The sequence below is a fragment of the Megalobrama amblycephala genome, linkage group LG15, assembly GCF_018812025.1.
Source record: "Megalobrama amblycephala isolate DHTTF-2021 linkage group LG15, ASM1881202v1, whole genome shotgun sequence".
Lineage (NCBI taxonomy): Eukaryota > Metazoa > Chordata > Actinopteri > Cypriniformes > Xenocyprididae > Megalobrama > Megalobrama amblycephala.
In genome coordinates, this window is record NC_063058.1 from 11311739 (window position 1) to 11330216 (window position 18478).

Below are 18478 nucleotides of genomic sequence, written 5' to 3' on the forward strand. Positions count from 1 at the left end.
GCTCAAAAATGACCAAAGAGTTTCGATATTTTGCCTATATAAAACTTGACTCTTCTGTAGTTACATCGTGTACTAAGACCGACGGAAAATGAAAAGTTGCGATTTTCTAGGCCGATATGGCTAGGAACTATACTCTCATTCCGGCGTAATAATCAAGGAACTTTGCTGCCGTACCATGGGTGCAGCAGGCGCAATGATATTACGCAGCACCTGTGACCCCCAGCTTGCACAGGGAGCGTGCCTTGCAACCATGGAGATATTTGTGAGAGACGCTGTGTAATATCATTGCGCCTGCTGCACCCATGGTACGGCAGCAAAGTTCCTTGATTATATTATTATAATCAGATTCAATGAACTATGCTAAGCTATGCTAAAAGTGGTACCGCCAGACCTGGAGATCGGCTGAATGGATTCGAAAACGGTAGTTGGAAAATGAGCCTATTTTCGAAAAAAAGTGGAGTGTTCCTTTAAGATATTTTTGATAAAGTCCAATGGCTCAGTGAGGACCTCCATTGACAGCAAGATAATTTACACTTTCAATGCCCTGAAAGCTACTAAAGACGTATTTAAAACAGTTCATGTGACTACAGTGGTTCAACTTGAATGTTATGAAGCGACGAGAATACTTTTTGTGCGCCAAAAAAACAAAATAACGACTTTATTAAACAATATCTAGTGATGGGCGATTTCAAAACACTGCTTCGTGAAGCTTCGAAGCTTTTGTTTTGAATCAGTGGTTCGGAGCGCATATCAAACTGCCAAAGTCACGCCCCCCAGTGGTGAACTATTGAAATTTCAAAACACTTATGACGTAACGAAGCCTCATTAACTGAAATTATGTGACTTTGGCAGTTTGATACGCGCTCCGAACCACTGATTCGAAATGCCCTGATCCCTAAAATGTCTTTATTGTAATATTGAGTTTTCTTCCAGGAACAAACACGTCACAATATTTTTTATTTAAATATTTCCAGCCCAAGGCATACGCAAAAAAATAAAGGGTGAGGCCTGGTTGAGTTCCGTTTTTGTGTGTGTCCCTTTAAACACAAATGAGCTGCTGCTTCCTCCGCTTTCCAGCAGAGGGCGGAGCTTTAACAGCTCGCGCTTTGGTTGCTCAACAACAACAAAGCCGGAAAATCTCACGCAGCCAAAATGACGTTTGTCAGTAATGGTGTTCAGCCTTACATTGTTCAAACCGGAGTCGGACACTGATGGAGAGACTCAGGAAGAAGTTACAACTTTTAGAATGAAACTGGACATTTCTGAACAGTTAGTGGATAAATTTATGTAGTTGCATTGATTATTTGAAACAACAACAACAAAAAATGTATTTACTGTCACTTTTGAAAAAATGTAATGTGCCTTTGCTTCACTGAATCCAAACTTTTGAATGTTAGTATAAATTTTGGTTAAGGGTTACACATTAAATCATTCCCTAAATCAGGCAGACTCTCAAAGCCTATTCCCTTGGGTTTTTTGCATTGCCCTTGTGTTTTGCTGAATCAGGGATTTGGTCTGTTTGGCAGGACATGATGCTGACCTGGCTCTCTCTCGTGCTGCGTCTTCCCTCGCCCTCTCTTTCTCCTGCCGCTGCTGCTCGATTCTAGCCTCTTGTTCCCGTCTCTTCATCAGAAGCTCCTCCACACGTGCCTGTCTCTCCGCCTCCAATACCCGCTTACGCTCCTGATAAAGATCACAGTTACACATTTAAAGCAAAAAAAAAAGGGGTAAAAAAAAAAAAAAAGTTCTATACCTGAACAGCTTCATCCCTGGCTTGTTTTTCTTCCTGCCTCCGCTGGCGTTCCTCCTGCAGCTCATTTAGCCGTTGTTCGTATTCGTTTAGTTTAGCCAGAACATCGTGCCTCTTGTTCTGGGCTTCCAGAGTGTTGATGAATGCGATCTCATTCACCTACACGAATCGGCAACATAAAAATATTCCTACTGAACTACATTCTGAAGAAAATATCCAAGTTTGCGCAATAGGAATAGTGATATCATTAGGGTTTCACACTTGAAAAAATAAAAAATATCAGTTTCAGCCTCTTAGGTTGGAGAACTTCTGACCTTCGCCTCTTCTTCCTGTGCTTTCTTCACGATGGCCTGGAGTTGAAGCTCTCGTTTGAATTCAGCATGAAGCAGCTTCTCCTCCATCATCCTTCTCCTCTGATCCAACAGCTCCTCTTTCCACTTCCTCACCTCCTTCTCCTGTGACAAACAAACGAAAATATCAAAACCCGACTTGAAGAAGTCGAACTTGTCAGGAGTGTGAATAACACGTCCATTTCAAGTGCAGATATATCAACATGCGATATTGTCTTAGATCTCACTCCTCCGACAAGAACGATGAAGAACAAAAACAAACATATTCTTACCAACATCACTTTTATGAGTCTCACCAGGAGTGAATCACCCTGAACGACTAAAATGGCTGTTAAGTGATTCTTTCAACATCTGTGCGAATAGGATTTTCCCCTGTGGCCGAGGCCGAGGCAGGCTAGGAGAGACCAAATAAGCTGTGTCTACAGGTGTTAAAGGGAAAAACATACTCTTTCCATGAGTTTCTGCAGCTTGTGGGTCTTCTCCTCTCTTAGTTTGGCTCGGAGCTGCTGGGCTTTAAGTTGCTTCTCTTCATGTTTCTTCTTCGACTCCGCAATGGTTCTGACAACAAACAGCGAAACCAGTTTTAATGTTGTCAATACATTTTCACATGATATGCAGGTTAATCGCTACTAAAATAACAAATATCCATTTACTATCCAAGAAATGCCCTCAAATGAAGATAAATCATTTGCATTTATTCAAAGACGTTACGCTATTGTGGCAGACGAAAGCATTAAAATTGATATAAAAAAAAAAAAAAATTAACTGAATGATAGGTGTGAAATTGGGCATGCTGGATTTTTTTAATGTAACAGACTAAATTGATAAATTTAATTGACAGCCATAAGAATAATATTTTTCTATTTGTGATTAAGCACAATGCAATCAGCATCACAAAATATTATGAAGTGAAGACAAAAAAAAAAACTCAGACTTTTTTTCTAGCAAGTTTTGAGTTAAAATAGCACAAATCAGATTTTTTCCCCCTTGCAACTGTGAATTTATGTCCCAGTTCTGACTTTTTTCTTAGAATTTATGTCTCATAATTCTGAGGGAAAAAAAGTCAAAACTGCAAGAAATAAACTCACAATTTGCAAGTGTATGGTAGGATTGGTACAGAAGAGGATTAGGGCCAAGCAATAATAAAAAAATAAAACCATCTCGAGATTAAAGTTGTTAAATTTCGAGAAAAAACTTGTTAAATTTCGAGAAAAAAGTCAAAATAAAATGTTGAGAATAAACTCATTAAATTACAAGAAAAAGCTTGTTAAATTTCGAGAAAAAATTCGAGATAAAATGTTGAGAATAAAGTAATTAAATTACGAGAAAAAAGTCGTTAGATTACAAGAACAAATTCGTCAAATTATGAGAAAAAAACTCGTTAAATTTCGAGAAAAAAGTCGAGATAAAATGTTGAGAATAAACTCGTTAAATTACGAGAAAAAAGTAGTTAGATTATGAGAACAAATTCATTCAATTATGAGAAAAAAAGTCGTTTCAATTTTGAGAAAAAAGTCGAAATAAAATGTTGAGAATAAACTCATTAAATTATGAGAAAAAAACTCATTAAATTTCGAGAAAAAAGTCAAAATAAAATGTTGAGAATAAACTCATTAAATTTCGAGAAAAAAGTCAAAATACAATGTTGAGAATAAACTCATTAAATTATGAGAAAAAAACTCATTAAATTTCGAGAAAAAAGTCAAAATAAAATGTTGAGAATAAACTCATTAAATTACGAGAAAAAAGTCAAAATAAAATGTTGAGAATAAACTCATTAAATTACGAGAAAAAAGTCGTTAGATTATGAGAACAAATTCGTTAAATTATGAGAAAAAAACTCATTAAATTTCGAGAAAAAAGTCAAAATAAAATGTTGAGAATAAACTCATTAAATTTTGAGAAAAAAGTCGAAATAAAATGTTGAGAATAAACTCATTAAATTCCGAGAAAAAAGTCGAGATAAAATGTTGAGAATAAAGTCATTAAATTATGAAAAAAAAGTCGTTAAATTACGAGAACAAATTCGTTAAATTATGAGAAAAAACTCGTTAAATTTCGAGAAAAAAGTCTAAATAAAATGTTGAGAATAAACTCATTAAATTCCAAGAAAAAAGTCGAGATAAAATGTTGAGAATAAACTCATTAAATTATGAGAAAAAAGTCGAGATAAAATGTTGAGAATAAACTCATTAAATTATGAGAAAAAAGTCGTTAAATTACGAGAACAAATTCGTTAAATTATGAGAAAAAACTAGTTAAATTTCGAGAAAAAAGTCTAAATAAAATGTTGAGAATAAAGTCATTAAATTATGAAAAAAAAGTCGTTAAATTATGAGAACAAATTCGTTAAATTATGAAGAAAAAAAGTCGTTAAATTTTGAGAAAAAAGTCGAAATAAAATGTTGAGAATAAACTCATTAAATTTCGAGAAAAAATTCGAGATAAAATGTTGAGAATAAACATTAAATTATGAGAAAAAAGTCGTTAAATTATGAGAACAAATTCGTTAAATTATGAGAAAAAACTCGTTAAATTTTGAGAAAAAAGTCTAAATAAAATGTTGAGAATAAAGTCATTAAATTATGAGAAAAAAGTCGTTAAATTATGAGAACAAATTCGTAATTTAACGAATTTGCTCTCGTAATTTAATGACTTTTTTCTCATAATTTAATGAGTTTATTCTCAACATTATCTTGACTTTTTTCTCAAAATTTAACAACTTTAATCTCGAAATGGTTTTATTTTTATTTTATCCTCTTCCATAGATTGCAGAATTCTATGTTTTGAGTTAAAATCTAACAATTATTTTTTCTTGATTGTGAATTTGTTCTGACTTTTTTTGTTTTGTTGCAGAATTGCAAAAGTTTTTGCTCAGCTAATGGCACCTAATAGAAAGTCTACAAAGTTAAAATATTACTGTGACAAAGGTGTGAGTTTGGGAAAAGAACTAGTCATTTTCCCGAACAATAGAAGATGGAACGAGCATTTAAAAATTGTTTTAAACACAATTTCTGCAATTCTGTCAGGTGATGGAAATTTCACACTTCACCATTAACGTTACCATTTTTTCTGCAAGCTTTAAGAACAGAAGGAAAGCTCAGTAATATTATTCTGGGTAACACGTTATTTCGATGGTCCACTTAAGACACTATACTAAGTAAATTTTCAACTACATGTCAACTAACTCTATCAGTATTAGACTATCAGTAGACTGTTAGGTTAGGGTTAGTTCTTAGAGTGTGGTTTAGTGTGTGGTTTAGAGTGTGGAATAAGTTGGCATGTAGTTGCAAAGTTACTTATAGTAATTTATAGTAGCAGATATATAAGCAGACAGTCTACTAATACTCTAAAGCAATGCTGGGTAGTAACTGATTACATGTAATCAGATTACAATTAGAGATGCACCGATGTATCGGCCAACAATCGGTATCGGCCGATAAAAGCTATTATCATCACAATTGGCCATCGGCCGATTGTTTGAAAACTGCCGATGATCAGGGCCGATTATATCCTGTCAATCAAAAGGGTGCTGAAAGACGTATTCAGACTGCAACTCATACATACTGTGTGTGAAGAAAATCACTTATGTTGAATTTTAACGCATTAACAGTTTAAAAATAGTGACGTTAAAGCTCCATGTCATGCCTAACTTAGCTGTTATGAATTCACTGTAACCTATAGCTTCTTGGGGCTTATTGCTTCATTAAAATACTCATAATAAGTCTACAGTTACTTTTTGATTGATTACATGATTACATACCATTCACAAAATGGCAGTAAAATCATTCATAATTTATTGATTCTCCCTAATTCTTCTTTTTCATGTTTTAAATTTGTCTTTCTAAAAAAAGCATACTGCTTATATACATTCAGAAAGTCTTCTAGATTTATGAAATTACACACACAAACCAGCCACTAGTCAGGTGTAGGGCTGTGTATTGGCAAGGGCTTCACGATATGATACATACCATGACACATGGGTTACGATACGATATATCACGATATAATACATACTGCGATATACTTTTTTAATATAGGCCTAAATCAAAAATGGAAAAAAACGCAACTTGCTGTGTACCACCTAGGGTATTCTGGTATGTATATCACATTATATTGATAACTCAGCAAAAAAAAAACTTCCATTCTAATTTATTAGCAAAGGTATTTGTATTGCACAGTGTCACTGAACAGTGAACACACTGAAATGTATGAAGTGCATACAAGTAGTTGCAAAGTTAGTTAGCAGAATGTCTAAAGTGGACCACTGAAATAAAGTGTTACCTTATTCTGTAACAAATGGGTCTGTGTGACTGTGTTACCGTTTGCGTGAAGGAGAGGACAGCTTCTCGTGCATGTGAATGCCATGGCCCGGTGGACGGGCGGGCTCCTCCTCCACAATGTCACCCCAGGAGGTGCTCTGACGCCAGGACTCTCGAGCTGTCAGAAAAAAGTGATGCAATAACACATTCAGAAGAAGTGTTAGATATATCATACCTGTCATTTTGAGATTATCAGCATCCAGTGTTGCAAGAAAAGCATTTTATGTAATTTGATTAAATTAAGTAAACTGAGGAACACAACTTCCATGACGTACGGAGGAAAAACGCTTAAAAAGCAATAAAGACATGCAATTAGTTATGTTTTCTGAACTAACGACAAAAAGGTACACATTACTTATCCAACACGGTAGTGTTGGCCAATAACCATGTTCAAGTATGAACGTCAAAGAGCACATTTTCCGTTCTCCGTTCCGCTCTCTTTTGAGAAAATATTGTGTTAAATAAATGTCACAATTTTGCCCATTTCATTTGCTTTCTTTAAACAAAGTTAACTTAAGGACTTACTGTACAACTTAGCAATACAGATGCTAACTAGATGAAAAAAAGTTTGTCAAGACAAACTTTAAGTTGGCTTGAAAAAGCCGGGCCAGAAAGTTTGAAGCAGTTTTAAAAGTTGGCTGCTAAGGTATTCTGGGTGGTTGCTAGGGTACTTGGGGTGGTTGCTAAGGTGTTGCTATGCAGTTGCTAAGGTACTTAGGGTGGTTGCTAGGCTGAGGCTGTTGCTATGCGATTTCTAGGGTACTCGGGGTGGTTGCTAAGGTGTTGCTATGCGGTTGCTAGGGTACTCGGGTGGTTGCTAAGGTGTTGCTATGCGGTTGCTAGGGTACTCAGGGTGGTTACTAGGGTGTTGCTATGTGATTGCTAGGTTGTTCTGGGTGGTTGCTATGATAGATAGATAGATAGATAGATAGATAGATGAGTTTGAATGAGTTTCAATGGATTAGAAATAGTATATAGAATGTCAGCTTCATTGAGTCTAATGGGCTTCCGTAGTTTAAATTAGAATTTTGAAAGTTGGAGTTTGAACAGTCTTGGCTCATCTGAACATTCCGTCAATGAAAGTCAATGGGATTTTTCCGAGATTTAATAGTAATTTTTAGGAAAACCGTAAGTCGGATCAGTTAGAAAAGATATAGCACACTAAGTCAGAACAGTCTTAAGGTCTGACCCGAGTTTGGAGTTTGTAGAGTTAAAGCTCTAGGAAGAGTTAGAGTCAGAAATTTTAGTCTCAGAAGAAAATAGCATTACAGCAAGTTGGTTTTCCCAAGCCAACTTAATTACATCATTACCTTCATAATCAGCTAGCATCTCGCTCCAGTCTAAGTTCAAGCCACAACTTCCACTCCCAATACTTGCCTTTAAGAGAGCAAAAATAACAAAAAAATAAAAAAGATACTAAATTCAGAAAACACTAAACAATCTAAGAAAATGTATGTCATTGTAATTACATGTAAACTACTAGGGTTGTTGACTTACAGAAAAGTCGCTTTCGTTGTCCGTCTCAAGTTCATTGTTCTCCGCTTGGATCTCCCGTGTCAGCTGTTCCTCCTCAGCGATGGCACTTGCGATTGCCTCTTCGTTAGCTTTTTCCAGGCGGTCAGCCAGCTCTTCCTTCTTAGCCAAAACTTCAGCCATAGATTGAGGCTGACAACAGGCACAACAAACTCACACTGAGTCATTGAAGTCACCACCCCAAACAGAGGCACGAAATGTGCAGTACAGCGCCAAGTTAGCCACATCAGGCTTTTGAGTACATGCCCAGGCAGCACAACTTCAATTAAAACACAGGGCAATCAATTCAGCACTTTATCTGAAATTAGGCTAGACATGAATTTCTGAAATTCAAACATTTAATGCAAACACATTTTAAATGTTTGGTGGAAGCCTGCATACAACAAAACTTTTCAAAATGCAAAAAGATGTTTTAAGAAACTAAACCGTGACAAAATGCAATGATAATACAGGCACACGCCATAAACACAATCAATCACAAAAACCACACATGGGGAAGCATAACGAAATCATGCAGCATACAGCCACAATAAAGACGAGGAGATGGGATAGTATTCTTATTCGTTATGATACAACATATTTAAGCAATAAGGTATGAGAGGCCATGTGGTAATGTTAATTTTGTGTTACAAAAGAAGATATTTTGAAGAACATTTGGGTCTGAACTAAGTGTGCCTGAAAAGTGAAGCCAAAACATTTCAATCGCCCCCAGGTGGCTGGATGTAGTATAGCTCATAAACCCCACCCTCTCAATTGTAATGTAATGAGACGTGAGACGAACTAAACAATCAAATTACACTTCAAATCATTTTTTTCCAAATATGGTTTCTGTCATTTTAGGCAGTTTTTATCACAGTGATGTAAATTCAAATGTTCGTTTTTAAATAAGTTTGGGTTTAGTCAGCTTTAATGCTTAAAAATGGGGGTTTGACGTCATGATTGACAGCTGAGATTGCCAGCTTCTCTGAGCGAAGTACTAGTCACTGAGGCACCAACGGACTTTTTTCTGGATTTTGGGGAGGAGATTGGAGCTTCAACTTTAATTTCTACATTTCCATTACTGTTTATTTCATAATTAGTTGTTTTGCAGTAAACTTTACTAACCGATTCTGCGGGAGTGTGAAGAGAGTGAAGGTGCGTCATCCATATTTTTACGTCTATGGTCTAAACAACATTGGAGCCCATTGACTTTCACTGATCGGACAAAAAACAAATCTTTTGTTTTCTACAAAATACAGTTTAAAACAACATGAAGGTCATGACACAACTTTCATTTTTAGGTGATCTAAGTAGGCCTAACTTTAAAAAATGCCATTAGGCGACCCATTAGGTTACCTGTAGGCAGAGAGGTTTATGCTGATTTTAGGGTGGTAACAAAAGAGGGGTTTGTTGAGGGGCAAATTTTCGCTCATACATTCCTTCCATGGATGCACCTGTGGGTCTTCATGACTCGTGATGACTGGTAAATTGCCAAAATATTTTGGAAAAAGTATCCTTTCCACTGCCATCAGAGGGCACAACACTTGACCCCCACTTTCAGAACCTGACGAGTGAACAGTATGCCGAGTGCCAATTTCAGAATGGCGTGGGAGAAGATGGAGACACCCAGAGCTGCGCTGAGGTCAGTGTCAGACGTCATGCTAACAAGCATAATAAGAGGTGGATTTCTCTCAACAGTGTGCCTGCTGGACTTAGATCTGGAGTCTAAACAGAGCAAGGCTTATCTGACCCACCCAGAGAGGCGGTGTCTGGACCTCGGAAGCAATGATTCCGGATTCCGACACGACTGAGATTGTGCTCCTGTCTGAGCGTTTAAACCTCATCCATCTCCATTGTTTCAGAATGGGTTTTGTACAGAGGCCAACACCCGTTGAGTAATGGAAGCCAGTAGCTCATAGAAAATGCTGTGGGTCTAGCCTTAATTAACCCCTTGGAGGTTTCTCTTAGGGTTAGACAGGAGACAAGCAGAACGCCACAACAGGAGTTGCCATATCGTTTCTACAGCCATCTTGTGAAAAGAAAACTAGGTGCCATTTGGCATACATCTGTAGGTTTAGTGGCTAAACCAATCAATGGTCTTGAACTTAAAGTTCAAGCAAACATTTTGCAGCTGGATGGTTGCTAGACAGAAATGTGATTATTGTATTTGGATTCTGATCTGGTATCTATAAATTTTGATAGCCCTTTTCCACAGACAATCTGGCGCTTGTTCCTCTTGAACTAATGCCCTGTTTCCACCTGGTATTAAGATGCATTTTGGTCTATTGGATCACAAGTAGATGAGGAAGACACAACCTGTTCACACCTGGTATTTAATCCGTCTCTTTTGCCCACTTTCAACCACTTCTGTCCTGATTTCTTCGAGGGGAGGGTCTATGGGTGGGTAAATGTATGGGTTTTTTCAGATCTTTCGATCTAATGGACAAAGTAAGCTTGCACAATTTACATATGAACACGACCGGAAACAACGGAAAGAAATACGGAGAGCATCAGCTTTCGTTTCTGCTCTGAAACCTGTAAGACCGACCGAACATTGTGCTTGGTACGTTTTTCATCTTCAAACCAAACTTGGGTCTTCAGCCAACAGAGTTTAAATCCCGTCTGGCTAGCCCATAGAGCTTCCCATAATGTTTACACGTTAGGTCAGTAGGCGGAGAGTGGGCGGTCTTTTGCGTCTGTTCGAACACATTCAACCACATGAGCGTTTCCACTACGAAAGCAAACCAGTTGAATGGGTTTTCAACTACCTCTGGAAGTGGTCGAAAGCGGACAAGCTCAAAACACCAGTATTTAGCATCGTCCCCTTGTGATCCGATCGACCAAGTTTATTAGTCGGAACAACTAATTGGTTAAAGGGGTAGGGGACCGGATCTAAACAGAGATCTGCAGATCCCCTAGCCATGCACCAGCTCCAGGAACGGCACAATTTTGGTGGAAAAGGGGCCTGTGTGGTGGCATATTTGAATTTAGCAACATTTTGGGAGGTCAAGGCTCAAAGGGAGGTCAAGGTCAATGACAGCCCATGGGTTCAAAATCAGTCAAGTCATTTGACTGGTGCAGGGGACACTTGATAAGCCTAAAATAAAAACTTGAGCAACTGTGGCAACTCTAAAAACACTGGGACCTCCTGTTCTCTACTCGCAGTGGATACTTGCCCACCCCCTTCATCACGCACACACATATACGCCCTACTTGCTGAGAGAAAGGAGGAGGGAGGGGGTAATCCTGCCTCGCCTGGAGGTTTTTGGGATTGACTTTGTTTAGGCGGCAGTCCTGACCCTGGCCTGTGTCTCTCAGCACTCACAGTAGAAAGTTCTGTGGGGTCCAGCATGCTCTCCAGTGTCATCACTGCCAGGGGAATGTAGACCGCTGCCTCCACTTTTGCCGATGGTGCCGCGACCTTCCACACCGACCCCTCCGTCCCCTGCTCTACTTTGGCTTGCCCAGTACTCAGCTCCTCCGGTTGGGAAAGGGACACAGGAGGAGGGTCTGGGTCAGAAGCCAAGTCTGGGCACTGGGCCTGCGAAGGCAGAGAAGTAGGGGGTGGCACGGGGTCAGACATGGGGGGTGGCGTGTCCTCAGAGGGGGCGCTGACAATCTCCCCTGGCTCTTCAATACTTTCTGCTGGGGGCTGTGCAATATACACACACAGATGAATACACAAATATGAACACATGCATGTCACAGCACTCCTTGCCGCATCAGTATAACCGATCATTTGGCAGATAAAACAAACACAACTAAAACATAGCATGCTAAATAATTACAATATCATGCATTTCACAACAAACATGTAGCATACCAAGAACTGTACAATCAAAACCACAAGCATGCAAACAAGTAATTTTGAGTTACTACAGTCTCAACTACATGCTCTGTTTTAAAACCTAGCGAGATTGCCAACAGAGGAAGCATTTCAAGACAAGGCTTTTGATGTGAAGGCTGTCCCAAAAGGTAGGCAACTTAAAGGGACAGTTCACCCAAAAATGAAAATTATCCCATGATTTACTCACCCTCAAGCCTTCCCAGGTGTATATGACTATCTTCTTTCAGACGAGCGCAATAGAAGATATATTTAAAAATATCCTGGCTCTTCCAAGTTTTATAATGGTAGTGAATGGGGGTTGAGATTTTGAAGGCCAAAAAAATGCATCCATCCATCATAAAAAATAATCTATACAGCTCCAGGGTGTTAATAAAGGCCTAAAGGGATTTTGTAAGAAAAATATCCATATTTAAAACATTATAAACTAAAATAACTAGCTTCCGGCAGACAGCCTACACAAGTCGAGTTATGGCGAAAGAGTAACTTCTGATGAGATGTATGACGTAGGATGTAGGAATAGCGTAAGCTTAAACTCCCTCTTTTTTTCCCTATTCAAACAAATAGGGCTGTGCAACAACCTCAAGCTCCTCTACTCTTATATCAAAACCCTCCAACATTTCTTGTTTTAGACTTCTAATCCGGTGTTTTGTTTTGCTCTATCCTCTGTGATTCCATGTTCATCAATTGGTCATGCGTCATGTCAGAAGTTATGCTTCCACCGTAACTCGGAAGCTAGTTATTTTAGTTTATAAAGATTTAAATATGGATATTTTTCTTACAAAAACCCATCGCTTCACTTAAGAGGGCCTTTATTAACCCCCTGTAGCCAAGTGGATATCTTTTATGATGGATGGATGGATGGATGGATGGATGCACTTTTTCGGGCTTCAAAATACAACACCCATTCACTCCTATTATAAAGCTTGGAAAAGCCAATATTTTTTAATATAACTTTGATTGTGTTTGTCTGAAAGAAGGTATGCAGGTCATATGCACCTAGGATGGCTAGAGGGTGAGTAAATCATGGGATAACTTTCATTTTTGGTGAACTATCCCTTTAATTTTGCTGCTTCCTAATAAATTTTGGCCAAATTCTAAGACGCCGTCAAATGTATCCTCTTTGGAGAAGACAATCCCACAATGCATTGTGACAAGTTCAGTGAAAAAAAAAAAAATAAAAATAAAAAATAAATAATATATATATATATATATATATATATATATATATATATATATATATATATATATATATATATATATATATATATATATAAATATAAAATCAAGATGGTGGACAAAAGATTCATTTAATCCTGAACAGTGTGATATTTTATGCAAATTAGATTACTATTGCATTAGCATAGCAACATGCTAATGACAAACTCCATTGAAATCAATTACGAGTCAAGTCTCTTGTGTGCTTCGCATAAGCAGCACTACTTATGTTTTTTCCTACATAGAGTGTTCCAAATCAGTCACTAATGATGTTTCAGTGAGGGTGCTGCCTTAGAAGGAAGTAGATAACATGGCAGCTCACTAGGTTTTGCAAAAGAGCTATTGGCTTCGGCATATTCCCCAAATGCAATCTATGACATTGTATTGTCAATATTTAATAAACCTCATTAAATCTGATAAACATGTACAAAATCGATGCTCGTACACTTGATACTGCTCTGTCTGGACAGTGTATCTATGAACACACTGTGTCCAAACAAAAACATTCTGATGTTACAGAGACTTCATATCTAACCCTGGGCCCTAAATAATTAATGAAGGGAGGCTGGATGACGTCAGTACCTCAATGATGGAGGTCTTTTCCATCTCTTGGCTCTGCTCTTGGGGTATGGGTTGCTCCAGCTCCTTCACCTCCTGAGATTTTTCCTGGGGTGAGGGCTGGATGCGCTGGTTCTCTTTGTCGCTGTCGTCTTTGGGGCTTACATGAGCCAGAACGGGGGTTACCTTGGCCCTTGGCCTCATGGAACGCCCACGCTGCACAGTCTCCCAGCCCTCTGCATCTTTCTTGGCTAAGGATTGATGAACGTACATAAAACACACAAATAATACAGATACATTTGGTTTTGAAAATAAATGACTGTAAACAGAGAAGATCAGTTCACCTGGTTTTTCAACAGGGATGTTGACACTTTGGCTGGAGACAGGAAGAGCCTGGGAAGACTTGACCCGATCGGCCCAGCTTGGTCCAGTGTGGGAGAGACGTGCCACAGCCAAAGTGGGAGGTGGACCTCTGTAAACATACACACAAACCATATAAAACCAGGAGTCTCAGATTCAAATGACCAGGTGGAACCTAGCCAGGTGGTGTTCTTCATTGCCAATGAAGAACCAATTACAATAAATACAAATACATTAATGAATTTTAACTATAGAATTAAATAGTCCGCTTTAGCCATCATGCCTGCAGCACACCACATGCTCTAGATATGCATCATTGCACCGGGCATCCTCAAACACTGGGAACTAAGATGGAAACTTCAGACTGAGGGCCCTCCGTCTTGATCGATATCCATTTCCTGAGGCATCCAATTACAGTGTAATACAGACATGGATGCCCGTGCTTCAGCAGTCTTTAACCACACTTAGATCTGCACCCCCCACAGTCTCAGTCACAGGCCTGAGGAGAACCCGGTAAAAATCGCATTAAACAAAACGCTTAGGCCGTTGCGGATCGATTCCCCTTCTCGTCCCAGCCTCTGCCAGACGGGCGTAGTCTCGTGGTGAGGCCAAGATATGTATCATATCTGCCATTGATTTCTCCATCTGAGCATTCAGTGGCATTTTAATCAGATTATTATGTCTTCCTTCACACTATCAGTTAAAAATGCAGGGAGCCTCATATCTTGATCCTCTGGTAGGAGTTGAGAGTCGCCACAGTTTGCCAACAGAGACAATGGTGACAATTAGCATGTTGCAAGCAAGGATAATGGGTTGATGCCATTTTCAAGTAGATACACCATGTCTGAAATTGCAAGTAAACCTTGGGAATACAGGTTCAATCTTCCGATAAATAAGGACCCCAACAGGTTGAAGGCAAAATGATCCAATGAACAGCAGATTTGTTAAGTAATTAAGTAAAAAAAAAAATGATTTGATTGAGTTTTTTCTTTGTAATAGCCAATCATATTATACTTTATTATATATATTGAATATAGTTCCTACTATATACCACATTATTGTTGAATTTTTACACAGTTAAATTTTTATGCAGTGGGTATCTACTGGAAAAATACTGTTTATTCCAGATCAGAGCTATGGTTTTAAGTCTATTCAAGGTTAGAATCTTATATGATTAGACAAAACATAAAAGTGTTCCACAGCAGAGAATATGGATGGATCATATATACCCCTAAACCGTCCCCTATACCATACACATTAATTTAAGAAAAATCCATGTTAAATAAAGAGAGATTTTTTCATCCCTAAAGAACACTGAAACAATTATGAAACAAATCCTCACATCTCAAGCTCATTCAAATCACTACACAAAGGACATTTTATGAATATATATAATTTTTAACTTCAAAACACTAAATTTAAAATTTTGTGACATGTTATGATGGGATATAGGGCAGTACCATGTTGTCCTTTTGGTTAGAGTGACTCTGATAAGAATATATAAGAGCTAAAGTTCCAGATTGGTGAAGTAAGTACTTGTGAGTACTTGACAGAAATGTTTGTAAGTGATTCTGGGTGTGATGAATGTGACTGGATTGGCCTACCCAAAATTGAGGGCACGGCGAACGCCAGGTGATGGTACAATCCGGTCTGACGAAGGGCTGGACATCACATGTCGTCCTGGTGACATCTTTCGAACTTCCCAAGCCAAAGATGTGGGCCTGCAGAATCAAGGTTAAACATTCAAAAAAAAGGTACTGATTTAGAACACAACCCAAACATCTAGTGGCTGAAAGCATATACAAATTACCAAAAATATTTAATAAATGAACATGAAAGGGCAAGGGAATACACACATGCTTCTAAAGGACGCACATTTAAATTCTGTCGAAATGTCCAGAGCGTTTTTACTAGTTCTGTACAATTGACACACAACTTCTGGCTTTCAAGCTCTGGTTTTATTCCATAATCAATGTACTAGTGTTGTAGTCACTTTCATTATGTAAAGGGGTGAGACAATTAATCACCTCAAATTCAATGATCAGGCTGAAAGGATCACAATTCAAACTACAGTGTAAAAAACTCACCAGTGGGTTTGTGTACATGGTGCGAGTATGTTATAATCATAACAGGCCTTGTGTGTGTGTGTGCATGAGCATGGAAGTTATCACCTGTTCTGAGCATCTGTTTTTTCCAGCTTCTCCTGTAGTTGGATCCAGTCAATTAGAGCTTTGAAATCTCTGACATAGTTATCCAACATCATCAGCACCTCCTGTGGGGTGGAGAGCATGTGTGATGTCAGTTTTAAAGATATGGGAGGTAATACTGAATTACAAGCAACTCTGGCATATGCTTAAGCACAAACTAACAAACAAAAAGGCATAGTCATTCATAAATGGAAAGGACCTGCCGAAATGGGATGATCTATGAGCTAAGAAAAAGTCAAAAGTGGCAACATATCCTAATTTAGTCAAGGCAAAGTATTTTCGTTGGAACAACCCCACAAATATACAACTGAATACAGAGCATTTCCAAATCAAGCTGTGACCCCAGAGGCCCGATCAGACCACGCAAGAGGGTCAGATTGTCCTCCCACCCTGACGTCTCTTTTGTGGCATGTCTGAAAGAACAATGAGAAGGGCCCCAAGCCAAGACCCCCGGCAGAATCTAGTGAATTCTCAGGTAAGCGGAATCCCGGACGAGCCCCCAATTCTTGTTCAGACTGAGGAGCTGGTGTAAACCTACACCCTGTTGTCTCTACTAAAAGAGTGGGCATCTGAAGCTACTGGAACACATCTCACACACCCTCCCATCCTCCAGAAACACTCCATTCACAAATGCCAGGAGGGGACAAAAAGAAAAAGAAAAAGAGTGCTACTGCTCTTTCCCGCCTCAGTGGTCTTCCACAAGAGGTGCAGCTGAAATTACCAATTAGCTTTGCAAAAGGGGGCTGGCAAATCTGATTGGGGCTGTAATCATTTCAAGTTACTGGCAAAGAGTGTGCAGCGAATGACGAAACGTTCATTGTCCATTCGATATTCGATCTGGGAGCGCCTTAGGGACTCTGGGGAATCCCTTGACTCCAACAAAGACGCTAGAGAGTGTCGCAAAGCCTTGCCACAACAGATTAGAACAGGTCTACAACCCAAGACCTACCACAGGCTCTTAAGAATAAAAGAAACCTGCTTGTGATGTTGAAATCTGTCCAAAATCTTGATGCCAGTCTTGATTTATGTGCTTGTATTATTTCCTATAAAACAATGTTTCCCAACCGGGATGCAGTCTGGCGAGAACAGGGGTGCAGTGTAAGCAAAATAATTCAAACATTTATAAATTGCAAAAATGTGTAAAAAAAATAAAAAGGCATTTAATATATACCATCAATCTCTGATGTCTCCAATAACAACAAATAACACAGAAATTCATATTAAAGTGCAAATCACAAGAAATGTTGGTCTGAATTTTGGCATGGGATTGAGGGGGTTAGGCATAATTTTCATTCCTGTGCGCACAAATAAAACTGCCTCTCAAACAGCTCACGAGTACTAAATGGATTTCTTTTTCACGGCTTGTTGCGCTTAAACTGTCAAATACACACAAAATCCGTCTTGCCGAGTATTCACATAAACACGATCGGTTCTATCTTAAGTAAACGGTTCAGAGTTTGAAACCAAGCTATCTAATGCAATTGCAACAAAATTACCGCATTGTAAAAACATAAATATATTGAAAGAGCAAATATTTAGGTGAGATAGATGTAATGGTAGTTGAGCAACGTTTATATATGAATAAAAGCCTAAATTAAAATCTGTCATCATAAAGTGATCTCTTTAAAAGAAATTATTGATTTTCTAGACTTTCAATAGACAGACAAAAAATTAGATACTATATAAAAAAAAAAAGAATATGGTAGTATGTACGTTTTTCCCCTGTGGTTTTAAATATTGAAACTTTTCAAGGTATCGTATCGAAGGTAGAAATTCCAGTATCATGACCACTAGTGTAGGGTGACGCAATTTTTTGGACATTTTCAAAGGGTGCCATGACTAAAAAAGGTTGGGAAACACTGCTATAAATACAGTACATTAATATAGCAGCAGGTCATCTAGAACCTACAAATTAACATTTCTCAGAGGGTTCACTGCAGCTTTTATGAGGCACCATTACTGGATAAAAGCAGAGTGCACAGCAGAGTTTGAAACTGAACCTGCAGATTCACTCTCTCTTGCAGGCACATTGTGTCTTCCTCATAAGTTTGGTGCTGTTCCAATTGGGATCCAGTTGAAATGCATCAAAATGTGTTGACACATCATGTATTGCAATGTGTATCATATTGTGAGGTAGTCAGAAATACTCAGACCTCCTGTTCGTTGAGACACGGTTCAGGTGCACAGAGATCAGGACCAGGGGCTGCGGTATGACTGATGCTCTAGATTAAGTGGGGGACGGCAGGCGACGCTGTGAAAGAGGCGTGTGTGTGAGATTGATGGGCGGTAATGGGGGAGTGGCAATCGAGGACAAGTCCACAGTGCTTTTAGTTAATAGGGGAGTCAGGCACAGTGAA

The 18478-nt window shown here is 38.6% G+C and overlaps 1 protein-coding gene across 4 annotated transcripts in view; it reads right to left on the reverse strand.

Moving 5' to 3' along the window:
• scaper (S-phase cyclin A-associated protein in the ER) overlaps positions 1-18478 on the reverse strand; it is a 144677-nt gene that overhangs the window by 103125 nt on the left and 23074 nt on the right. For 2 of the 4 annotated variants that reach the window (XM_048158228.1, XM_048158231.1), the window contains exons 5-16: positions 16086-16186; positions 15519-15635; positions 13899-14026; positions 13579-13805; positions 11260-11586; positions 7920-8087; positions 7733-7799; positions 6423-6540; positions 2547-2658; positions 2065-2205; positions 1754-1909; positions 1541-1683 (exon numbers count right to left, since the gene is read on the reverse strand). In XM_048158228.1, coding sequence (XP_048014185.1) covers positions 1541-1683; positions 1754-1909; positions 2065-2205; positions 2547-2658; positions 6423-6540; positions 7733-7799; positions 7920-8087; positions 11260-11586; positions 13579-13805; positions 13899-14026; positions 15519-15635; positions 16086-16186 — 1805 coding nt within the window. The remainder of the gene's footprint in view (positions 1-1540; positions 1684-1753; positions 1910-2064; positions 2206-2546; positions 2659-6422; positions 6541-7732; positions 7800-7919; positions 8088-11259; positions 11587-13578; positions 13806-13898; positions 14027-15518; positions 15636-16085; positions 16187-18478) is intronic. The other 2 variants (XM_048158230.1, XM_048158232.1) reach the window with 1 other exon arrangement.